The sequence below is a fragment of the Rousettus aegyptiacus genome, unplaced genomic scaffold (assembly GCF_014176215.1).
Source record: "Rousettus aegyptiacus isolate mRouAeg1 unplaced genomic scaffold, mRouAeg1.p scaffold_m13_p_7, whole genome shotgun sequence".
NCBI classification, from domain to species: Eukaryota; Metazoa; Chordata; class Mammalia; order Chiroptera; family Pteropodidae; genus Rousettus; species Rousettus aegyptiacus.
The window spans coordinates 545803-570909 of NW_023416310.1; the positions used below are offsets into that span (position 1 = coordinate 545803).

The following is a 25107-nucleotide window of genomic DNA, read 5'->3' on the forward strand; positions in this document are numbered from 1 at the left end:
CCGAGCCCGGCGACACTGTTTCGTCGCCGACGCGGCTCCCAGTCCTGAGGAGGCAGCCGCCTTGCAGAGAACTGCGGTGAAGGCCAGGAGGTCGTCATGCTTCGCCCCCTCTTGCACTAGGAGGGGCGGGTCCGGGCCCCCCGGATGGCTTGCCCCGTGGGACTGGTCTTCCCCAGCCGCCTCTGGCTCTGCGTGGGCCATGCATCGGTCACAGCTGGGCCCCGGAGCACCCCCCACGGGTCCCGAAGCCCCCGGGATCCAGGCTGCTGTGCCCTGGTGGGGCCGACGTCCGCTCACGCAGAAGCTTGCGCAGGGCCCCGCCTGGCCGCTGCCACTGCAGTCTGTCCCCGGCTGTCGCTGGAGCAGGCCCCAGGCAGGAGGTGGCGAGGACCTCCTCTCGTGCCGACACGGCCGCCCGGCCCGTCCCCGACTCCGGCGACGTCTGTGTGAGGCGGCAGCGTCGGCTCCCTAAGTCATCGGCGCCGCACACCAGAGCACCCACCACCTCCGCCCGCTCCAGGTTCGGAGCGTTGGCTTGAAATCTCGTCTTTGCACAGAGCGGCTCTGAAGTTCTTACTGAAGCGCAACACTCATTTTTAGAAGTCGCACGACCCCTGCGCACGGGGGTCGCGTTGGCCGCGCTCTGTCCGTGGAAGCCTGCTCCTGCAAGCCCGGCTGCCTGCTCCTCCTGCCCTCTGCTGTAGCTCTCTGCTGCTGAAGGGGACAGTCAGGATTCTGACGCGTCACACAGTGTCCACAGAGGACACAGGGCAGGGATGGGTCCCAGGCGGACCGACAGACGACAGTGTGAGACAGGACAGTCTGCTATGAACACACGGCCTCGGCTTCTGGAACCTGCTGACGCGTTGCCCACGCGCACAGCGAAGCCGCACCAGGAAGTCCTGCTTTGCGGAGCTGGGAATCAAGCGACGTCAGGTCTGAACGCGTCCTCCTCGCGCCCAGAGGCGGAGCAGAGCACTGTCGACAGGCCCGGGCCCTGGTCTGCGCGGCTGCTGGCGGCAGCGGCCTCGGCCCGGCCGGCGCGTTTGCCGGCGAGCTGCTTTGCGACCGTGGAGGGTCACGCGGCACCTCCGCCTGCAGAACGGGGCTGGCGAGCGCCCGCCCCTGCCGTGCGCTGGCTGTGACCCTCGGCCCCTGCTCTGCTGCCACCGGCCAGCACAGAGCAGTCACGAGACACAGCATGACCCCACCGGAGTCCTGGGAGGTGGGGTGCAATGTTCCTGTCACTTTCCCTACATAGAGGCTGGTGTTAGGAGTATTGACTTACTAAGGGCCATTCGGCTGGGAGTGTAAAGGGCCGGGACCGAGGGCCTCTGACCCCCTCCTGCGTCCCCCTCCTCTGTCGCAGCTGGCCAGCCGCACGGCTGCTCGTCCCCGAGGGCAGCTGCTGGTCCTGGGCACGCCCACCTGCAGGATCTTCACAGAGCAGATGCTTGTGTGAGGCTCGTGGAGTGAGCCGGCTGCGTGCGGGACGGGGGAGGGTGCCGAGGGACCTGGGGGCCAGCCAGGGAGACGCTGCTGTGACCGCGCGTCACGGGCTCGAGGCATAAGCTGAGCTCGCTGTCCGCGGTGGCGGGAGCGTCGCAGCCGCGCTGACCGACGCGAAGCTCCATCCCGAGACTCACAGCAGGAGGCGGCACGGCGGGTCCTGCGTGAGATGCGGCGCTGTGCTCTGGGACTGGGGACAGTGACGCCGGCGAGACAGGATGTGGGCGGCGAGGCGGGCGCCTGAGCTGCGGGAGAGGACAAGGGGGGACTCCGCCTGTCTCCAGCGCTGTCCTGACCCCACAGCTCGCAGCAGTGTGACGCGCCTCTGCCTCCTCTGTGTCCGCACCTCACAGCAGAGCCGTCCAGAAAGGCCGGAGGAGGGTGCGGAGCCCGAGGCAGCTCGACAAACAAAGCGACGATGGAGAAAGGCCCGTGGGGACGTGGCACCTGGGGGCGGCCAGAATTCAGACCGCTGGCATCGGCGGGTGGGGTCTGGGTCCGACGGGCTGACGGACGTTCTGCTTGAAGATTCTGAACTTGGTTTGTAAGACTGATGTCAGAATTTTGAAACTGCCGTATCAGACGAGAGAAGACGTACAAAGAAAGTGGCATCTTTTATCTTTGCAAGATTTCGAGCTGGGTTGCTGGAGTTTCAGATCTGAGAAGTGTAACTCCATTCATTCGTTGCTAGAATTGGGTCAGACTTTCGGTGTTGACCGCCTTCGTCTTTTTCCCGACTTCCCCGGCGCCAAAATTGTCCGCCTCCTAGCTGCCGAACCTCCCGTGGCCCCCCCACCAGGCGCGAGTCCGAGCGTCTTACTGACGGGAATCGTTCAACCTCCCTGATGAGCTGCCGGCTGGGCACCGGCGCGGGCCCCGTGGAGGCTGGGCCTGCCGAGGTGAAGCTCCAGCTCAAAGTGCCCCGTGCGGGGGCCAGGCCGGCGCGGGGAGGGCTGCTCTGCGCCCCTGACTCCGGCAGAGGTCACCCGCACTGTCGCCCCACGGGGAGAGGTCCCCGCCTTCCTCTCGCGCCTTCCTCACGTCACATTTCCGGAAACACAGAGATTTTTAAATGCATCCAGGTCCTTGAGGAGTCCTCAGTTATGCAACTGCAATACTCTCCCTAGATTTTAAAGCAACGTCCCAAAGCAAGCAAGTGATGGACACGTCCCAGATGCTGGCAGTGAACCGACAAACACAAATGCGAATTATTTCTTCTTAGCTGTAAAATGGTTCCATTTGATATCCTTTGGGAATGAACGGCAGAGCCTGGCATTCTAATGGCCCAAATTCCCGTTGCCTTGGAATGGAGCAAACCCTGCAGGGACCTTTTACCGGGAGGCCGCGCCCGCGCCAGGGTGGAGCTCCCCGCCGCAGGGTGGGCCGTGGTGGCTCAGACTCGCTGCGGGCCTGTTCACTGCCTCGTGAGGTCAGGCACGTCCCAGGTGCCATGCCTAGGGCAGGGGGCACACGCCCGCACCCCAACTCTCTGGGCCCCGCCCTCCGGGGGTTCTGGGGGCCCCTGACCCCATAGGCGGGAGCAGAGCTAAGTCGGCAGAGCGAAGCTGAAAACACCGCGCACTTCATTTAAAGCAAACGGACACCAACGGCGAACCCGCGGCCTAGCGCACGCTCCCTCGGAGTCCGTGAACCGTGGGGGCGCGTTTTCGCCCGACGCACCCCGCCCCCAAAACGCACTCGCTGAGGGTGTGCTGGCCAGACACGTGGGACTACCCAGAACCTCGGCCCGACAGCCACTGCAGGCGCCGGGGGTGGGGGCCACGGCGCGGGCGCTGGGCTCGGGGCTCCTGGGACGGGGCGCAAGCCGGCCGGCGCGTCGGGAGGGGCGAGCCTGCCAGGCGGGGCCCGGGACGGCTCCATGTGCCGGAGCCCTGCGCACGCGGCCCGTTTCCGTCCACAAACGGGTGAAATTCACTTCGGGGATGAGCTTCACGGAGAGACCCACGTTGCCCCTCCCGGTGCGTCTGCGACCCTCGGCTGCGCGGACCAACGACCTGCCGCGGAGCGAGCCCTGAGCCGGGGGCCCGCGCCACCGCAGCCCTGCGCGGCTGTGTCCAGACTGGTTACAGTTTTCGAACTCGCTGACTTCTGACTGGCACCGGCAGGGCCCTGGCCCCGCCCCGCCAAGTGCCGCGAGGGAGCGCGGGCCAGGCACGGCCCAGGGCAGCGGGCCTCTCGCCAGACGGTGGCGCTGCCGCCGCCCCGGCTCCCGGCCTGCACCCTGCACCGCACGCTGCCCCTGCTGCTCGCTCAGTGACCACATGGCCTGGGTCAGGAGCTGCCGCGGGCAGCAAGACCAGGTGGGAGTCCCGCCTGGCCTGGGCCACCGGCTCCGCCCCTGCGTGGGCTGCAGGGCACACAGTGACTTCTGTTCCAAAAAATATGTGTAAACTGTAAAGTGGCTGTTTAAAGGATTAGGAAGTGTGTGTGTGAAGACCCCTGTGCCATCTCCCAGCCGCAAGGTGACACAGTCTGCAGACCCACGAGTGTGGCCTTTCCTTCTTCCTAGAGGCAAAGTCGAGGCACCCCCCCACGAGGAGGCAGGGCCCCCCAAGCACGCCAGCCTTGCTGGAGGGACCATGCGCAAGTCCTGGGCAGTCCTCACAGCTCTGAAAGGAAGCAGACGGGGGGGGGGGGCAGTCAGGTCGCTGCTGCTGAGAGCCCAGCTCTCCCTCGGCCTGGCCCCGAGGCGCTGCCCCAGCCCGCCCAGGAAGCCCAGTGCAGAGGAACGGGGTTCCGCTCCCGCAGGGTCACTGCACATGCCAGACATGCCCTGTGAGCCCCTCGGGGATTGGAGCCCCCGCAGCCGGCCTTCGGGTGCCGGAACCTCTCCCTGCTGCTCGGCCTGGCCTCCCTGGTGTCCCTGTCAGCGTGCGGGGTCGGCGGCCCGCGGAGGACGGGGCCTGGCGCGTGCTGCTCGCCGGCACCCAGACTGCCGACGACGGGTCCGCGCGCAGACCACGGCGAGCCGCGGGGGGCCTCGGCCTGCTCCTCCGAAGCCCCGGGAAGGACCCTTGTTTTAATTTCATACAATAAATGACATGCGTGAGGATGACGTCACGCTGCACTGCACTTCACGTCTGGATCCAGCGCCCTCAGCCCAGCGCACAGAGCAAGCGGCCCGGCGGGGGGCTGTGCGCCACCCCCCGGACGCCTGGGGCTGGGGCTGGGTTCTTGCTATTTGTTGGGATGGAAGCTACAGAAGCCCCAGCCCCAGAAATACCACTCAGCCATCAGCAATGAGATGACGTAACCCACACGTCAAACACAACAGGCTTCGGGATCACAGATGGATCGTGAGTCATAAAAACGTTAATATGTCTTTGGAGAGATGAAGTTACAAATAATTTTTTCCTACTTTCTCAAGTTTTTTAGCTTCCATTAGTTTCTTTTCCCAAAAGCCACTTAAAACTTCCTCGTCTTAAGGGCACATCAGCCCCTGGGCGCGAGGGCGCAGGAGCCCTCACAGGCGGCTCTGCAGCCTCGTGCCTTTTCACGGTGACAGACTGAACGCGCGTTTAAGGCCGTCGGCCGCAGGAGGGTGAAGAATGGGAGCCAGGGAGACAGGAAACTGACACCCACACTCCTGTGCGGGGACCCTGCCCCGCGGGGGTGCGTCAGAGGCTCCGGCCCTGTGTCCTTGAGCCCGGAAGGTACGGCGGGGCTGCTCTCTGCTGGCCGAGGGTGCAAATCAGCCAGAGCAAGCCGCCCACATCAACCCCAGGCTGCGGAAAGCGCATCACAATGACTCCTTCAGAACTCGGGCCTAACGCTGCTGGGACGAGGGAAGAGCCGAGCGGCCTGGCTCTGCAGGTGGGCGAGCAAGGACACAGCAGGCGTGGCCGGGAAATGCGCACAGTCTGACGGCGAGCGGGCGCCCGGCAACCGCACGCCCAGGCGTTAACAAGGTGTCTGCTAACTCCAGGCCGGTTTATCTAGTCGCCAAGGAAGGCGGCCTTAGGATCTTCCTTTGGTGACCCCTAATTAATCAATTTGCATTTCTGTACACATTTGAAAGTCATGACGTTGATTCTTTAAAAAAAAAAAGCCTAGGTGAGCTGCTCCGCTGACTTACCGAATGCTGCCCTCCTTGCCCCACACGGAGAGGTTTCTGTGCGACACAGAAGTCCTGACAATGCCCCCTGCGAAGCCTACATCACATCCCGATTCGACCTGTCTACAGCTGGCCCTAGACAGAAAGCACATACGCGCACATGTACGTACACACAGACAAAGGGGACGGACCTGTTTGTCAATGGCTCGGCGGCAACGAAACCGTTGAGGACCCAAAGGCTTAAAATAACCATAAACTTTTTGGTCATCCAAAAAAGCACCCTGAATAGTTACCAGAATGTGGTAAAACTCGTCAAGAACGGCACGAACGGAGTCTAAGGTTCTCGGCGGCCCCGTCCGGCCCCCGAGAGAAAGATTCTCGCTCCTGCCACTGCCAGGGAGAAATCGCCCCCCGAGTCCTGGCCGACAGCTCCCCCAAGGGAGCATCTACTTCCAGTTTCGTTCATGCTGCTCCAGGGAACTGTGAGTTAGTGAAGCGCTTGCCGGCACCGAACCTCGAATGCACATCCGAAGCCCCGTGTGACCCAGCGCTCGCCAGCCGGACGCTGCCCCCCGGGAGCTGGCCCGACAGCGTGCTGCCCACCGCGTGGAGGGGGGTCACACCTCCAAGTCACCCCGGAGGAGCCGAGAACGACAGGAGACTGGCCCCAGACGCCCAGTAATCAGGAGAGGCCTGATGGGCACATGAAGGAGCAAAGGCCATTCAGCCTGTTCCAAGGAAGGAGACATGTCGCCCGCTGATCCCGGCCTGGCACAGGTGACAACAACACACGCACACATGTGCACGCATTACTCACATGCACGCACACGTGTGCACACATTAATCGTACATACACGTGTACACATTAATCATACGCACGCACACACACAATTAAGCATACATGTGCACACACGTGCACGCGTTAATCATGCATCCACACACGCATGCACACATTAATCACACGTGCATGCATTACTCACACACGCACACACGTGCACGCATCACTCACACACGCACACACACGTGCATGCATTAATCATGCATGCACACACGCACACACATAAATCATGCATGCACACACATGCACATCAATCATACACGCACACACGTGCACACATTAATCATACACACGTGCACACATTAATCATACATGCGCACACACGTGCACACATTAATCATGCACACACCGTGCACACATCAATCATACACACGTGCACGCATTAATCATGCATGCACACATGTGCGCACACATTGATCATATGTGCACACGCATGCACACATTAATCATACACACACGTGCACACATTAATCGTGCACACTTGCACACGTGTCTGGGTATTTAGAGTAACTCTCAAACGGCTGTACTTACAATTGTAAGGAAAACATTTTTGATCATATGCATCGACTATGCTGTATTTCTGACAAAGGAAGTACCTGATCCAGAAGTTAAAAAATAGGTTTATTCAAAGGACAACCGTAGCGAGTCTGTGGAGGACGTGACATTTAGGCTGTGAAGAGGTGGCGCCCTGTGTTTTCGTTTGGAATCCGTTGGGGACTCAGTACCGTCCGGGGTCTGGTAAACGTCACCCCTAGTGAGGGGCGCAGAGGCTCCGCATGGTCCACAGATGCCACCGCCTCGCGCCTCTGTTCCCGTTTGCAACGTTCCCCAAACTGGTCGGAATGAAACAGGTAAAAGTCTCCACGCCAGCTCTGAGTGAGGCGCGCCCCCCACTCCGCAGAGGGACCGGGGCTCCCGCCCCACGTGCAAACACTGTGTGGTCCAGCCGAGCGCTGTGAAGGGCTCGTGTGGATCGTCGTATCTGCAGACACGTGAGTGGGGCCGGGAAGGCGGCCAGCGTGGCGGCCTGCGGGGCCGAGCGAACGCCCGCTTCGCCGCGGCATGGGCCGCACTTCCTGCGCGCACGGCTCGTGGAACGGTCCGGAAGCTCCTCAGGAGACTGGCTCACTCAGGGGCGGGGCCGGCTGCGGTGGGGACTCAGATCTACAGCCGCCACACTGGGTTAGCTTCGATGAGGACGGGCGGTGTCGTATCGGGGATGACTTGAGGGTCCATGTCCGTGAGCAGGTGAAGACCACGCGCCGGGGCGGCTGCTGCTGAGCGCCCGCGGGGCCGAGTCCCCGGCCCCCTGTGCTCCCCGACTGCACCCGGGACGCCAAGCCCCACTCAGACGCCGCCCTGTCCGCGGCGCGCACAGCATCCACGCCCCTGACCCCTCCCACGCCCCGACCCCTCCCAGTCCCACTGTGCTCCTGTCCCTGGGCCTGTCTCCCTGCGAGGCCCCCCTGCAGCCTTCCCTCTCCTCCTGTCGGGTCTCCAGACCCTGGCCCTCCCAGGCCACAGCGGGGCTTCAGGACCAAGGCCCCAGGACATGTCCGGTCTGGGCTGACTCTCACTGTGCCCAGGACCTGCGGCCGCTGCCTGCCCTGTGACCTCCCCTGCTACCCCAGGCTGGGCCAGCTCCAGCCGCCTCCCACACCGAGCCCAGTGACCAGACAGCTGCCCTGAGCCCTCGGGACCTCACTTCCTCTCTGTCCCCGTCCAAGGACGCTCTGGATAGAACCGGCGTTTCTTTTCCGTCTGCCCTCGGGGCTGGAACTGTCTCATCTCCGGGTGCGGATGACGTGTTTTAGAAACGAGCGGCAGAATGAAACGGCTCTGTTTGCGCTTTCCCGGGTGATGTCCTCTCGTGGCTGGCGCCATCCCCTGGAAAGGACACGGCTCGGGGGTTCCAGCTTGTCCCTCTCACCAGAGCCATGCTGTGAATGGCGGCTGGGGACGCTCGGGGGGCCGGGGCGGCTGTGACGTGTGCACAGAACGATGCTCACCCCAAACCGCGACACCACGCACTGGGCAGGGCGTCGGGGAGCCAGCGGGCACAGCCAGGGGCCTGCGGCGGGTCCCCACACATTCGGCCGGGAGCGGCGGCGGCGGCCACACCTCGGCTCTGTTGGGTTCCCCTTTTAGTTAAAGGACTTGGTGTAAAGTCCTCCAAATGCAGAAGCTCCAAGACTGCGAAGTGGATCAAAGTCTCTGTGTTAGGGACGCCTCACAAGGTGACAGGTGAAGTCCTTCCGTGACGTCACGTTAACTCTGACGCTCTCCTTCGTTCGGTGCTGCGGACTGCTTTCACGAGGCCCGGTGATGGGAGCAGCGCTATGGGGCTTCCGCACGTGGACCCCACACACCTACCGACCGCCCGCCATGGGCCTGGAGCCAGGACGGCCCGTTTCGGGGGAGGAAGCCGAGGCACGGAGGGTCCCAGGTCCCCGGCCGCAGAGGCCGTGGTGTGCCGCACAGCAGAGAAGCTGTCCGCACGGACCTGAGGCCTGGTCCCTAAACGCACGCCCTGCGTCTGAGCCTGCTCCCCGAAGTCTCGGGCTGGGCTCTGTGGCCTGCATCGAACCTGGAAGACGAGGGGTGGGGGGCGGGGGGGGCACGGCAAATGACACACACGCCTGCGCGGCGCCCACACGCCGCGGGAGCCCTCCCCAGGCGCGTCTGCCAAGCGCCGACGCCCCCGTCGTGCAGACTGGGCACGCTTTTCACGCGTTAGTTCTTGGTCGGGTTGTGCGTGGGAACAGTTTGGGGCAGGGCAGCGACACTCGGCAGCCTGGGTCCCACGCTGGGCACTCGGGGGAGGAGGAGGAGATGGGGGGACGAGCCGTAGCTGGGGTGGACTGACACAGCGTGCCCCCCAGGACGTCACAGCCAGGCCGGGGCGGGCGGGGCCCAGTCCCCACGGCCACTCGGAGCCCGGGCACGGCTGGCTGGCCGGCCTTGGGGTGCGCGCTGGGCCGCTGGCTGCAGCGTGGGGTGCTCCAGAAACAGAGACAGAGGCTCAGGGAGCCTGGACCTGGGCGAGTGCGGCCGCGGCCACCCTCAAACTCCTCGCCACGTGCGCCGAGCGCTCCTTCCTGGCTCGAGCTTACTGTAAACTGGCCCTTCTTAAGTTAGAAGCCTCTCTGCAGCAAGCTGCGTTTCTTAGGGTGCTTAAAAAAAAATGTTGTTGTGCGCAGTTGTGACGTTTTACAGATGCTGAAATCTCAACGGAGGGCCAGGTTCCAGCCTGGGCAAGGACAAGTGCACTTAGCAGACCTCAGGGAACACCTGCCACTACGCGGCCTGCAGTCCAGCCAGCACCGGGCCCGGCCCGCCCCCCGTGAGGGCTCTGGGGGACAGTGCGTAAGGTGCCCCGCTGGAAACACAGCGCCGGCTCAGGCGAGGGCAGCTGGGAAGCGCGAGGTCCGGTGCATTTGCTACTGCAAACCACAAGGGCAGCGAGGTCATTGCCGAGACCCGCACAAGGGGCTGTGCCGCCCGCCCCAAAACGAGAAGCTGCAGGGTGAGCGAAGCCCCGCTAGGCCCTCGGACGCGGCCTCCCCGCCCCCGCACCACCGCTGGGGAGGGAAGCCCCGCAGACGGCAGGAAGAAGGAGCCTTTGGAGGAAAGGAGGATCTTGGCCTACGGTCAGAATTCTAATTCTTCGATTCGTTTATTTTGAAATGGATGTAGCAGGTTCGTGAGAAGGTGTGTGGGATACGCAAGGGAAAGTCCTCTACACTGGAACACACGCCAGGCCGTTCCACAGGACAGAGCCCAAAGCCCGAGCGCGACCCGCCCCCTCCGAGCCAGTCCCCTGCCACTTCCCCCCTGCAGGGAGCTGCCCTCAGGGCAGGAACCGGAGTTGCAGGTCCTGATGGGGGCCAGTCCGGGCACATTTTTAGAGCCAGTGGCCTCTGATCACAATCAGTTTAGATTGGGCTCAGCCCCCACGCCTGCAGCTGAGCACACAGCGGCTTCTGGAAGTCGGAGAAGGATTCACTGGATGGGAGGGGGTGGCTTCTTAAGAAAAAGGCCAACGAGGATGACAGGCGATTCGCGAGCTCTTCAAGTCACTAATTTCGCATAGTTTCAACAGATGGAATTTTAAGAGAAGGAACTTCCTTTCAAGATCAGAGCTCCCGTTAAGCAGAATTTCCACCCCAACAAGAAGAGCGGGCTGATCGTTTTTCAGCCCAGGCTCTCAGCGAAGGTCACGGCCAGACCCTCACAGCACACCGCGTCAGGTTCGTGGGGCGCTCGGGCAGCATGCTAGGCGTGGGTGTGAGTGGGTCCCCGAGGCTGGGGGCCTCTGACCTGCACGACCCCCGCCGGCCTCCTGCTCCTTCCCCGGGCTCCGTCCTGCCGCAGCACGGGGCCGCCCAGCTGCGTGTCCCCCGTCAGGCAGACGCGGAGCCGGAGAGCAGGAGCTCCGGAGTCTGCACGCTACGCAGGGACGTGTGACATTGTAACACGCGCTCAGGTCACATATCGCACATAATCAGACACGAAGCACCCCAGATGTGTTGCTGTGGATCAGAACTGAGCTAAGTGTCATCTCAGGAGGTGTAAGAGATTTGAGGGTCCAAGACCCAGAGTTTATCTGGCAAAACTGGTCTGTCCATGATCATGGATATCCTGATAGTGACCAACTAGTGACCAAAAGTCAGCGTTAGAAGGGACAAGAGAAATAGTTCCAGAAGATTCCATTCCTCAGCAGAGGCAGAAGAGAGCAACATTTCTGCGGTCACTGGACCCACTTCCTCACGCGTCCTTGCGAAGCGGAGCTTGCCCGCCTCACGCGAGCAGTGTGGCTTCGCTTCTAATCAGACAGGGGGCCGCGGCAGCGGGCTGACCGGAGCTTTTAAAAAGACACGTGGAGAACGATCTAGTGGAAAGGGATTGATATCAGAAGGGTCAGTCCATGCTCCATTCGACAGACCTTGTGACTCAGACACAAAGGGATGGGTGGAGAAGCGCCATTATCAAAAGGCGCAAGGAGAGAGCGTGGTGACCTGCCTTTTTCCCTGGCCCGAAGCGGCATCGTTGAGTACAAGCCGGTCATTTCAATAGTAGACTTTTGACTGTATACATTTAATTGAAATTCTAGTTTTGAAGATCCTATATAAAAATGAACCATTTCAGAAAACTGGTTGTTTAAATCCTAAGAAAGGGTCAGTCAGAATGGGGTCTCCTTGTTGCGAAGATGAGTTTAGAAACGAGTGTGGCTTTTAGATCAGCCCGAGTTAGGAGAAGGCGCCGCCCTCTGGAAGGTGAGGGGCCGTGCAGGCCGGACACCATGCCCGCTCCCAGGACGGAAGGGGAGGAGGAGCCGGCGCTGACCCTGGGGAGCGCTGCTGGGCCCTCGGAGCAACGGGGGCGTCACGGGCGCGCCCCCCGTCTGCGGCCCCCGGCAGAGAACGAGTCTGGCCTCGGGGGGCTGGCGCACTGACCGCCCAGAGGCCGTGTGGGACACGAGCCACGAGGGCGTCGCCGCGGCATGTGACGCGCTCCGTCCAGACGGGCAGAGGACCGCCGCCGTGTTCCGACGCGTCGCCGAGGTCCGAGCGCAGTGAACCGCGTTTCCACCGTGAGGGGCACGTGGTCTCAGGCCATGGACAAGATGCCGCAGCCAAGAAGGTGGAGCCGTTCTGGCAACTGTGTCCACTGCGAGGCTCTACGGGCTCGCGGTCCACGGGGCCCTGTGTCGCGACGCTACGGGCTTTACGGTGGCTACGCGCGAGCACGCCCTCCAGGTGTGTGCGCGCCACGGAGAATGCGCCCAGTCTGGCCGCGGGACTAGCTCAGGAGGTCACTGAACGTGAGCAGGTGGTCTATGGCACTAGGGCCTTGGGCAGGGGTCCTGCAAGAAACGACACGCGTGAGACACAGCCCTGCTCCGTGACGGCCGGGGCGGTCGCGAGGGCTCAGGGGCCGGGGCGCGGGCCCTCGGAAAAGGAGGCGAACGGCGTCTGGAAACGGCATTTCTTCTGCAGCGGTAGTGAATCCAAACAAAACGGAAGCCGAGCCCGGTGCCGCAGGGACAGTGCCACAAGCCCCGTCGTCAAAACCGGCCATTCTGGCCCTCGGTTCTCACCGCGCGGTGGAGCCCCCTCAAGTCTGGCCTCTCCGACATGAGCCCCGGCGTGCCCTGACTCGAGCCCCGAAGGCTTCGCACACTTCCTATGACCCGTGCTGACCGCCCCGGACCTGTCCGGGCGCTAAGTGTGGTCCATCGCAAGTCATGTGAAGGAGACACACCTTGTCGGAGGCACTAATGCAGGTGGCCAGATTCATGCTTCAAATATGGACTCGATGATGCGCACAGAGGAGGGCAGCCACAGGGTCAGGGGCGCGTGTCTGCATGTGGGCGAGTGACCTCTGCCCTCGAAGGTGTCCACAGCCACAACCACAGGGTCCCTGAGGGATCGACTATTAACGTGGTAGCTTTTTGTCACAGTGCTACTTAAACATCCACGTTTTAAAGAATCATTAACTGCTGGCTTTCAAAATGCTGATTTTCAACTTTTTACATTATAATCACCAAACATCAAGTTTTGACCTTTTAAGTTACAATCATTTCATCGAAGTCTGCGTGTCTCTGCAAACTTCCCTGCCGTGAGCCTGCACGTCTGGAGAGACAATACTCATGCTTTGGAAAATTCAAGCTAGAAAGGACATGCTACAAGGAGACTAGAGGAGCGCGAGAATGGGAGACGCAGTCGGGGTCTCCGGGAAAGTGGCCACGACCCTGCGCCCCAGCCGCGTGCGCCTCGTGAGGCTGCGTGCGCACACCTCGCAAACGACACGTCCTTTTTGCTCGGACTAAGCACACAGGTTTTAAAAAGAGCACGACTTCCGTTCAGTCTTACTTGAGTTCTTGGGAGCTGGTGGCCAGCATACTTCGAATGCTCTTGTCAGCCAGGGGGCAGCCGGACAGACTGTAAGACAGGCCGGAGAGCGGGTGAGTAGCCCCTCACAGCGGCTTGCGCTCCCGAACGAACACGACATAAAATCGAAATTAAAAAGTTTAATGCAGAAAAGCGATGGGGCAAGTGCTGTATATTGAATTTTTTTTTTGTATAATAAACTCTGCATGTGTTTACATGTAAATTTTAAAAAGCAGGTCTGTTGATAAATCATCTTTAAAAGAACAAGATAAAAATATTTGCACTCTTTGCTTGAGATGTTTGTAAAGAATTTTCCAAATTTAGATGGTTGGTTTGAAAATAAAACACATCATACGACGCACGAATTAGCACGCTTCCGAAGGTCAACATACAGCACTTAGAGGGTTGACACATAGTTCAACGTGTTTACTTCGACAGCATTGTTGAGGTAAGCTGAAAACAATAAATTGAAAAGACAGAATCCACCATGAGAAAAATGAAGTCACACCTTCTATGTGAGGCGTAATTACCAGTCACATGACCACTCCCATCACACCTTGGTGTTGGACATCTGCCACCAAACAAAAACAAAAACAGCCAAAATCGTAAGTATGTTTAAAAGAACTTTGTAAAAAAGTTTCATTGTTTCCAGTTTAGCTGCAATGTCTGCAAGGGGTTTAAGCGCCCTGAAGAGAAGCTGCGAAATGCACGGGGTTCGATGAGACCGGCATCTGCGCCGCACGGTGCGCCCGCGGCGCGCGCCCACAGCGGCCTGTCCCTGCGGGGCCGGCAGCCGGAGACATCTGTATGCTGCGAATGTCACATGCTCAAACGGCAAGGCATATACAGGTCGGTTTTTTAAAATAAGCCAAAGAAAGGGGGGTGGAAGGAGCGACCGCGCCCCCTCGCGCATGCTTACGTTATCAGGTCCTTCTTGCTCTCCTTGCACGGCGGGTACTTGGGCTTGGGGCTCGGGATGGTCACCTCCCCTGGGTACCTCCTTTCCTCCAGAGCTTCCTGGAATGGGTCCAAGTCTTCTGGCTGCAGGCAAAACACGGCTTCAGGGCCACGCCAATGCGAGCTCCCCCCGCAGGCTGGAGGCCGAGGAGGCCCCGCGGTCACGCTGTGTCCATGTCCAGACCACGCGCGCCCGATCGGCTCACAGGGGACCCCGCTTCTGTGCGGGACCCTGAGACGTCGTCGCCTGCTCTGAGCCTCTGCCCTGTACCTGGTCACCGGCAGGCAGGGCCTCGCTCAGCGCCCGCTGCCACACCCGTGAGAGGCACGGAGGGGCGGCTGGCACCGGCGAGGACCTCGGCGCGGGGCCTTCCCGCCCAGAGCCCCCTCCTGCCACCGCCACCCACCCTCGCCGGCGCAGCCCACACGCGGGCCCAGAGTCCCCCAGAGCGGCCTCACCGGCCGCAGCTCGCTAGCCTCCGGGCGCGCCTCCCAGGCGAGGCCCGGGGAGACCAACGCAGACTAACGCTCAGCTTTGAATTGTTCCCTGGCAGCATTTTCTCTTTCAGGAGCGTGGGCCCCACTGCAGGGATCTGCGAATTCCTGCAGATGGCGGTGTTGCACAAGCGCGCTTCACGGGCACGGCCGTCCGCACGTCCGACACTCCGTGAGCACAACACGCCTGTCGGCGTATGAGGCTTACTATTAACTAAAATAAATCCGGAGATCCAACGACCAGGCTTATTTGGTCATAACAATTTAACACTGGGATTCTGTTCTCTCTTACGAGGCGTGGATACTTAAATCAACTTGAAGGATAAAGATAACAGGCTTTAGGAGGGAATGGCCTTATAAACAGGTGCCTTCCCTGCCAGTTCGTACGATAGCGAATGTTCCCCTCTTTCTCCACCTCCTCGTTTCTGTACGATACTACTGCTTTGATGGTGGTCTCCCCACCGTATTCGAAAAAGGCTTTATTTCTCAGTGAACAGAGATGTCATAATCTTCATAATTAAGCACTGGAGAAAAGCTCAGTCCAATAAAGAACAAATTTTTCCTTGTTTCTGTCCTTAGTCTAAAGGATATTATAACTATTTAAATAACTGGAATTTGAAAATTTTAACCACTTTAAAAATCCGTTCTCGACACAGGTGTTTTGGGGAGACTGTAGTCGACAGAGACGTAGGTGGCCATGTTCATCGATGCACTCTGACGTTTTTGAGAGAACAGACAGTCCTTAGCCTCAAAGAACTGGCGATCAGCACACAGCTAGCCATTTATGCATCTGAAACTCTCATTATAATTCTCTACCTGCAAGGAAGACCCTGCATAAAGCGACATGTCACCCAGGGGAACGGACTGGTATGCTGTTCACACATGTTCTTAGAGAAATCATTGTAAGGACACACTTGTTTAGAAAATAAAAGTCGCCATTTAAAAAAGGCAATGGTTTCACCAGATCAATGCTAGTCACAAGTCTCCTCTGGGTCAAAAATAAACGTATCCTGAGCCCTCGTCAGCTAAAGGCCGTGTTGGAAGAGGAAAGACATTTCCTCTCAGTGTGAGTGCCAGCGGCACTTTGTCCCAGCGGGCACCACCTCCGGACGGCGAGGGGCCCGAGGCGGCTCGCGGCGCAGGACGTACGGTAATCTCCTTGGGGTCGTCCTCGTCTGCCCGGCGCGGCTTCATCTTGGTGTAGTCCACGGGCAGGTCCCAGCAGTCGCCCTCGCTCAGCTGGAAGCAGCGGCTGCTCATCACCGCCTGCTGCTGCGGGGACATGGGCTCCAGCGGCGTCAGGATGGGGCAGCAGCCTTCCCGCGGCCTCTGCTTGTTCATGCTCAGGTCCAGGGTCCCGTTCTCGTCCACCTCCATGTCAGGGTTCTGTGGGCAGAAGGACACGGTAACCCGGGGCTCCCTCCCCCGGACGGCGGCCTCGCCTCTGGCCAGCCGGGGTCCGCACGGGGAAGCCTGCATGGCAGCCACGCGCCCAGGCCCCGGGGAGCGGGGGCGCCCGCCGTCTGCTCTGCTGCCCCGGGCTTAGCAGTGAGCGCCTGTAAAGCTCCCCCGCTGATCTGCTCACCTTCTGTCCTCCGCCTTCTACCTGTCTTATTTCTCCGTCTCCACTCACCTATCCTCACCTGTCATCTGTCTATCACATCTATTAGCTATCTATATCTTTCTTTTCCCCCCAATCCATCTCTGCTTCTGGAAATAAGCCTGACCAGAAGAAAATCAAACATATGCCTAATTTCAATTCCACTCCAGTTCAAATACCTACGAAGAGATCAGAATTATAATGTGTGTGAATGTGTACAGAATATAAATGTATGTTTAAAGTTATATACACTTAAAATGGACAAATAGTTAAAAATTCTCCTTCGGTTCCATCAACACTCAATTCTGCAGGTTGCGGAGAGGAAGAAAGCATGCCTGAGGCGGGTGGGGGGGAGGGTGCGGGGGTTTACTTTCCCGCCCGGAGCCCCCGCGCCGAAGAGAGCTTCAGAGGGGGAGGGGCACCGCATCCGGGCGGCCACGGTCTGACCTTCTGAGCCCCCGCAAACCCGCGTTTCGTCAGCGGGCTTAGAGAAACAAAGAGGTCCAGGGCGAGTTCCTTTTTCTGTTTTTGAAGATGCTTTGAAACAGATCAAGAATTCTTCAGAGCTTGCCTCTCAGGAGGGGGAGAAGAAGGACGTGTGAAGGAGAGAAGACGAAAAATCAAAATATCCCGATAATCCTGCGTTTTGTCCCAGAGTTACACTCTCTGGAGCAGAAATGGAATTTCGGAGCCGGCGTGACAGCGGGGACAGGCGCCCGGAGGATGCCCGTCCGTGAGGGTCACGGCGTCATGTGCCTGGACTCTTGCCAGAGTGCACTGCTGATGTCCGGCATGCATGTTAATTTAGCCTTCAAAATGCTGGGTTTAATTTTCACAAAGTGAAGAAAACTGGAAGGGGTTAAGGTCTTATATTTCTTGCTACAGAAGCTCTCGCATGCTAGCCTCTCACCTAGCAGCCTTGATCACCATGGAAATTGCATGCCCAATGCTTCCCCCAAATCTAGGAATAAACACATTAACAGAAAAAAATGCATGTGCCGCTCATGAAAGCGCTGATCTTTCTCCCTTCGTACAAATTACACTTGTTTATAACAACTACTGTGAGGCTGCGAGGTACAGTGCACGGCCCAGCAGCCCTGGGGAGTGCGGAGACCCTAGTTTCCTGGGGAGGAGGCGTCGAGCACATCTGCCTGCTCACGTGCCCTCTGCGACCACCGGCTGCATCCGCGGCCACCTCGTGGCCTCGCCGGGCGGCTCTCTGCTACAGCCTCAGTGTGAGCTGAGTCCACGGGCAAGAAAAATCGAACTTACAGAGCCACCGTAAACACTGCGCCTCGTTTCGGCTCCTGCAATGTTTGCGAGCTAACGACGGCCGCTGTCACCGCGTGACCGAGCGGTCCTTTTCACTTTCCTCACGCCCTAGTCCTGGCGACCTGTCGGGGGCCTGGTGAGGGGCCAGCCCTGCCTTCCGATGCCCTCCTGTGTTCAAGGCTCAAGCACATGGCTTCTTTTGGTCCCTACCCTCCATGCAGCCGCTCGAAACGCCTGAGGCCCCGTGGGTCGCGTGGTGTCCTCTGTTTACGGAAATGGCTCTGGGTCTCGGGACACATCGGTCTCGAGACCCGGAAGACCGTGGCCCCGGGCCACACGCTACCGCAGCGGCTGAGCGGAGCCACCGGGACACGGCGGCCGCCCGCCCGCACGTACCCGCGCGGTGCACAGGTCCTGCGGCTTGGTGGACAGGTTCTGCGGCATCTCGCGGCAGCGCGTGGACAGGTTGAGGATGGCCGTGGCGGCCATGTGGGCCGCCTCCATATCGTGCGTGTAGTCGAAGCTGCTTTTGCTGCAGGTGCTGCTGGCGCTGCTGCCGCCACCGCAGCTCAGGTTGCTGCTGCTGCTGGGCGCGTAGCTGCTGGTGGTGCTGCTGCTGGGGCTGGCGTTCTTGCAGAAGCGCTTCGCTGGGGAGACAGGGCGCGGGCGTGACTCGGGGCCCCGGCGCCGCCGGGCAGCAGACAGACAAGCAGGCGGCGCCCCGCCGCCCGCGCCCCCCGCCCAGCGCCCACGCGCGTCAGCGAGAGTGCGCGGCGCCTCCCGGGAGAAGCCGTCGCCCGCTTCCCGCCCCTGCCACGCCCGCCGCGCCCTGAGCGGGGCCAGCGCGGGGACGGAGCGCGGTGCGCCCCCTCTGCGGGCAGCTCCGGCACGCGGCCCTGCCCCGACTTCCGCAGGCGCTCGGCCTCCGGGGTCGGTGGCGACCGGGCCTGGGGCGGGAGCCCCGGTCAGCACTGCTCGCAAGCTCCCTGGGGGCGGGGACCCTGCGGACTGCCCAGCCCTCGAGAGACTGGCTGCTCCTTCCAGTGGGGAACGGGGGACGCGGCTCACTGTCCTGCGTGCGAGGGACCCGGCTGCACAGGCCCCGGGCCCCCTGACAGGCTGTGACAGCCCGCACTCTGGGAAGCGGCGTTCGGCTGGGTGTGCAGACTGCACAGTGGGACCGAAACACTCCGTTCTCAAGGTCGGTGACCCTAGTCCGTGACCTAGGAGAGAGCCACATGGGCGACGGGCGGCGGCTGGGGACAGACACCGGCGGGCCGGGCAGGGCGGCCGCCCCGCGGCGTGGACCCGTGTGTGTGCTGCACGCCGCCCGCCCCCCACGCCGCGGCCCGTCTCCCGCCCGAGCTTGGCGGCAGGACGGTCCCGATGCCCGCTCGCCGACAGCAAGGCGCAGAGGGGCGAGCCTTGCTGTCACAGCTGCTCGAGGTCTCCTGCGGCGCTTGGGCGGGGAAACGTTTGGTGGGTGGCTGAGGAGGGCGGCCATCACCCCTGGCCGCCAGCGCCACAGAAGGCGCAGGCGTCAGGCCCCTGGCCCTGGACCCCGGGCGTGAGGGTTACCGGAAGGCGAGCGGGGGAACTGGGGTGGCCCGTCAGCACCCCCGCCAGCAGGAAGCCGCCCCGCACCGCCTCCCCCAGGCAGGCCCAGGGGCTTCCCGCCGGAGGCAGCGGGACGCAGAGAGGCTGCGAGTTCGGGCGTCCGGCCCCACGACAGCGTGGAGGAGCCACGGTTGTCCTTCACTGAAGGCAGCGAGGGGCCCCGAGGCCTGGCCTGCCCTGCCTTCGGGGTGTCCCCGACATGCCCAGCAGGGCTGCCTGGTGCTGTCCCCCGACAGGAAGCCGCACGCATGGCTATGTGGGACACAGACCTGGCCTGGCCACGCCTGCCCTGGTGACTGGGCCAGCAAACCGCCCAGAATGGGGACGCCAGCCTCGTCACCGGCGACCCTGGCTTTGCGTGAAGACACGGGTGAGGTTCATCGCTACCAGGCCACGCGGTGACACGGTCGGCCACCCAGCCTCGTCACTGCCCTCGACGGAAGCCACAGAGCCACCCCACAGGCAGGTTCGCCTGCCTGGACCAGAGTCGCTGCCACATCCTCCAGCTCTGAGTGCAAGCAGGGACCTGTGGGCGAGCCACTTCCGTCCTGCTCATCGGGCCGGTTTGGCCGCGAGGACCAAGCACCATGCTGATAGCACGTTGGCTATAGGCCTCCGTCCTCTGTCCCCTGTGCGCAAACCCCGCCTCGCTGCAGCCGGCCCGGGGGCAGCGCTGGCCCCAGGCGGAGCACAGGGATGGGGGGCTGAGGAAGCAGTCCAGAGGCCCACGAGCCCCTTCCTCCAGAGGGCACCTCAGGCCTGCCCTGTGGGTCCCTAAAACCACACCGAGACAGCAACGCTAACCTGTAGCTCCAGATACCTCCACTCCCGTCAGAAAACTAGGAACATAACAATTCTGGGAGAAATAATAAAACTTGTGAGGTTTTTTTCTTCCCAGTGAGGGCTGGCCAGTGGTTCAGAAAAAAAATGTGGTTCACATAAATAAGAAAAATAACAGTTTTGTTTTGAAATGAGTGAATTTCAATTTCTAAAAGACAGTAAACCACATGTCTATGCAACAGACTGCAGCAAACTTCGATAAAATGGATCTACTTCCCTAGACGTTTAAATGGAAAAATTCCACTTCTCTGGATGACGTCCAGGTGAGGTGCCCAGGCTGCGTAGGGGGGTGAGCAGGTGACCGCTCGTGACAACTGCGATGGGCCCGTCGGCTCGCATGACGCCAGGAGAAGCACACAGTAGGACGACGATCAGGTGAGACCGACCCTTCCACTAAATGTCCTCGGCTATTTCCTGATTTGTTCAAGATGAAAATAAGAATCTCTACTTCAATTCTTTTGGATGACAAGGAACAAGCCCTAAGAATTATCGCTCGTTTGTAAAACATGACAAAACTCACTGTCAGCAATCCATGGCCACACTAGGGTTCTTGGGGGTCGCTGTGCTCATAGGGGGCGCCGCAGAGCTGCGGGGTGTGGGGATGGAGACGCGCTCCTGTCCCCTCCTTCCCGCCGAGGGGGCCCCCACTTTGTCAGATGGGAGCAGTTTACCCATGGCAAACACACTTTCTTTTTCTTTTGGCAAACTAAGCTCTTTCCAATCAAATTGTTTTCCAATCAGTCAGTGGACAAGCATTTGTCATGGTCTGTCCGGGGGCCCGGGTCTCCCTGGAGGCTGGGAGAGAGGGGGACGTGGCTGGCACCCCAGGGCCGACGCCTCCTGAGGACCAGCTCTTCGGGGAGCCCGGCCTCTCTTGCAGGAGGAAGGCGAGCCACGTGGGCCTCGTACGTAAGACATGACGAGCAAAATGAAGCAAACGAGACGCCTCCTCCAGGGCCTTCGCGGGCCACGCTGCCTGTAGGGGCCGTAGCCATGCACTGTCTCAGCCGCCGGAAGCGGCATCTCGCACGCACCGCCCGGCAGGGCACGGACGACCGTGGCCTCGCATTCCAAACGCCCATGAAAACCGACCAGAGGGAGGAGGGTCCGGGACATGCATGCTGGGGACGGCCCCGGCGTGGGCCTGGCAGCCCCGAAGCCCGCCCGGTGCAGGCCTCCACGCGCCTTGCCGGCCCCTGGCCCTCTGCGTGGCCCCCCGGGGCTTTGCCACAGGTAAACAAAAGTGTGGGCGCAGAGTCCAAAATGGAGGAGGGGAGCTCGCTTCCCGCGGGACTCCTGCGAGACAGTGTCCGCAGGGTGCAGGGACTCACGCGGCAACTGCGACCCCTGGCTTTGTCACTGGGCGCTCGGTCAGCATCCCTGCCGTGCCCGGTGCCAGGCCGGGCCTGCGGCTGCGGGGTGCGGCTCCGAAGACGAGGCCTCCCACCCCCAGGCGCTCACAGTGCAGTGAGGACGAGCAGGCGGGGCGGCCAGCAGGAGGCGCTGCGCACGGGCAGCACGGGGAAGGGACAGGCCGCCGCGCGCAGGGGCCCGCCAGAGGCCGGGCCGCAGGGCAGGAGAGGAGGGAGGACGACACTGTGGGGCGCTTGCCCCCGGGGCGGGGGGTGAGCCCCAGACACAGGGGGACAGGGGGGCGGTGAGCGGGGCTGCGCCGGGCCGGCCCGGGAAGGCCTCCGGGCAGTCCTGCGAGACGGCGTCCCCTCCCCGCCCTTAAGCCTGCAGAGGGTGAGGGCCGGCCACAGGGAGTGTGGGCGCTCCGAGGGGCCCTGGGTTTGTGGGACAAAGTCAAAGGAGTGCAAAGACCATCAGCACGTCTTCGGCTCAGGACTGAGAAGCTGGAAATGTCCCCTTGGGACTGTCACGAGAGGGAGCCTGTTTGGGGCGCTGGGCCTCGAGGGCTGTAAGCACACCCTGAGGGTGGTGGCGAAGTGGCCACAGACACAAGCCCCGGCGAACCGCCCGGGGTGGCCGGCAGCTCCGGTGTTGCGGGACACGCGGTCCCCGCGGTCCCCGCCACGGCCCCCGGGGTGGGGGGTGAGCTCCGCTCCGTTCCGGCCAGCGCCTAGCTGTGTGCGTGGCCAAGGGCCGATGACATCACTGTGGACACAGACATGCGAACTTCACGTAAGTTTTACATGTCACAAAATCTTCTTTTGTTTTTCCCATAAAACTGGCCGGGGCTGGGGCTCCCGGTGGGGCGGAGCTGGCTGGCACTGGTGGGCGAGGGCGGGGCCGACGCGCACATTTCCGCGTCCTCTGCTCCTTCTCACCTTCCCCTCCATCACCGTTTCGTGCACGTGGACGTCTACGTCCCAGAGCAGCGGTCCCCAGCCTTTGTGGCACCGGGGGCTGGTGCTCCTAGGAGCATCTAAGGCCTGGCGCTCTGAGGCGGAGCTGCGGCGGTGCTGCTGGCGCTGGGGGTGGATGTGGATGCAGATGGAGCTTCCCTCGCCTCCTGCTGTGCGGCTCGGTTCCTAACGGGCCATGGACGGCACCGGCCCGCGGTCCTGGGCTTGGGGTCCCCTTTCCTACAGGAGGGTGCCTCGAGCCCCTGCGCGCGGCAGACGGCACACGGCCACAGCTTCGCCATTTCCATCGTGACCCCTGCCGCGCACGTCGCGTGTCGCGGTGCAACCTCGCCGGCCCCACGGCGATCCTCCGCGATCCCCGGGCTTCCTGATGCCTCGTCACTTCCACTCGAGCTTCGCGGTCCAGTCTGACACTGGCCGTCCGGGTAAAGCTCACGCTCAGACCTCCGGGCAGAGCACACTTCTCCCCTCACTGCAGACGAGCACGTCTTTCGCCATCTTCCGTTTGTTCATGTTCTCTTCTTTGAAACTTATTATCAAGAATAGAACAGACAGACAGACGGATGACGGACAGGCAGGTAGATAGATGAATGGACAGACAGATGGGTGGGTGGACAGATGGGCGGACAGATGGATTTATGAATGGGCGAGGGGGTGAGTGAGTGGATGGGCGGATGGGAGCACAGGTAGATGGACGGGTGGATGGATGGATGGACAGACAGGCAGACAGACAGACAGATGGGCAGGGAGAGACAGGGCAAGCAGCTCGTGTGCATCTGGAGAGCGCCGGTAGCTCAGTCGGGGCAGAGTGTTTCGGCCACAGCGGGTGGCCAGGGGCGGTGCCCGGATGCTGGTAGGTGCCCACACAGGCGGCCGCCCACGTGCGGCTCCGTCTACTGCTCCTTGCGCCCAAGCACGTGCTCTCCCCACAGAGGCCCGTCTCACCATCGTTTTTAGGAGCAGTAGCTGGACTCCTTGTGTGCCTGAAGGAAGCCTCGGGGAGGACACTCTTTGATGGTGACTGCAGACTGCAGTCACCCTGTGGTGGCCACTGCCTGACACCCAGGCATGGGGTGGCCCTTCTCAGCTCGCATGCCATCGGGAACCCCACCCAGGCCACCTCGTCCCTAGCGGGCACTTTCCCTGACGGTTCAGAAATCTGTCAGATGAACCCAGCAGAAGTAAAAGGGGGTGACAGTTTTCTTCTCAGCAAATAGTGGCAAAAGGCTCTTTCCCTTTTTTCTTAGTTTCCCGAAAACCTAATGTCGAAGCTTTTGTCCTCCGGTCTCGTTTTCCTGTGAGCCAGCCGAACACCGCGGCTCTGCCTCAGCTCCCGATGATGGGTGAAAATTAATGCCAGGAATTCGCATGTTTGTTCACCTCTTCGGAGTTACCAACTGATGTCCCCAGCAGCCCAGAGGCCAGCGGGGCCGAGACCATCACCTCCGCCCTGTCCCCGAGGGCACCGACGCCCGGAGAGAAGCTTGTGCCCGCCACGCGCCCCGGGGGGGAGCCGAGCACAGAGCCGGATGGGCCTGGCTCCCGACCCCCACGGGCATGGCAGCCGCGAGGAGCTGCACTGCTGGCACCACGTCGCCCACTGTCCCAGAACCACGGGGTGCAGGGGGCCCGGTCGCACGGAAGTGCAGCAGCGGGAACAAGGGGAAGCGCCCGTCGGGGCCGCAAAACGCCAGCAGAGCCCTCAACGCCGCGGGTTCGGTTTCCTCCGACCCTTCATTTGCAACCAAATGAACGAAATCATAACCTGAAACTAGCGAGTTATTATTGCAAAATAAAACAAAAATAATTGTTTTCTATTATATCTCAAGCCACTTCCTTCTTTCCAGCTACACTGTTGCTCCTGCACATTAAGAACTGACACATGCAACGATAATCAATATTTGGTACGTTAAAGAAATACTAAATTTTATTCACTATACAAATTAACCGTTATGAAGGCAAAGAACGACTAGCGCAGCTCAGGAAGACGCGCAGCTACGCGTAGCGAATCACGGAAGGTTTCGGAGCGTCCCGAGCCTTCGGTTTAAAAGGGTCCATCGTGTGCCATGAGCTGGTTAAGCCTCTTTGGCTGGGAGGAGCTGGAGGACACGGAAGCCCCTCCGCTGCCTCTGCCAGCCACGCCAGCCGGAGCGAAGCCCGAGGGGCATGCGGCCGCACCCCGCCGAGCCGCGCGCCGGCCCAATCCGGGCCGCGCTGACGCCGCGGAGCCTCAGGCGTGCGGGCGCCCGATGCTGCGGCTGCTCACCCCGCGGCTCCGGCGCGCGGTGGGGGCCACGTGCACCGCGGCGGCCTCCGCCGGGCGGAAGGAGCTGCCCTCTCCCGGGGAGCATGCGGGGTTCCGTTTCACTGGCTCTGTTTCACTGGTCTAGGGGATGCCATGGTGGCTCCGAGCGCGGCCAGTGAGCAAGTCACGTCATGACAAGTGGCACTCCCAGGCCCCACGCCCTGGTCGGAGAACAGACCGGAGTCTGCGGCTGCCGGAAAGCAGCCACGTGACAGCAGCGGACGAGGCCCGCCCTTGGCTGCACGTGAGAATCAGGTGACTTTAGAAATGCCACCGCGCAGGGAGCCCGGGGTCTGAGGTGGCGGGCGTGGGTGCAGCGGGCATGGGCACCTGGGTCCCCCCAGATGGCTCTGGTGTGCATGCAGGCGGAGGGCAC

General features: G+C 61.4%; 1 protein-coding gene across 9 annotated transcripts in view; it reads right to left on the bottom strand.

The window, feature by feature from the left end:
* Positions 1-25107, bottom strand: part of MYT1L (myelin transcription factor 1 like) — a 293631-nt gene that overhangs the window by 33112 nt on the left and 235412 nt on the right. For 7 of the 9 annotated variants that reach the window (XM_036224409.1, XM_036224411.1, XM_036224412.1 and 4 more), the window contains 5 exons: positions 18036-18286; positions 15917-16153; positions 14235-14356; positions 13824-13886; positions 13298-13366 (listed from right to left, as the gene is read on the bottom strand). In XM_036224409.1, the coding sequence (XP_036080302.1) occupies positions 13298-13366; positions 13824-13886; positions 14235-14356; positions 15917-16153; positions 18036-18286 (742 nt within the window). The remainder of the gene's footprint in view (positions 1-13297; positions 13367-13823; positions 13887-14234; positions 14357-15916; positions 16154-18035; positions 18287-25107) is intronic. The other 2 variants (XM_036224413.1, XM_016155825.2) reach the window with 1 other exon arrangement.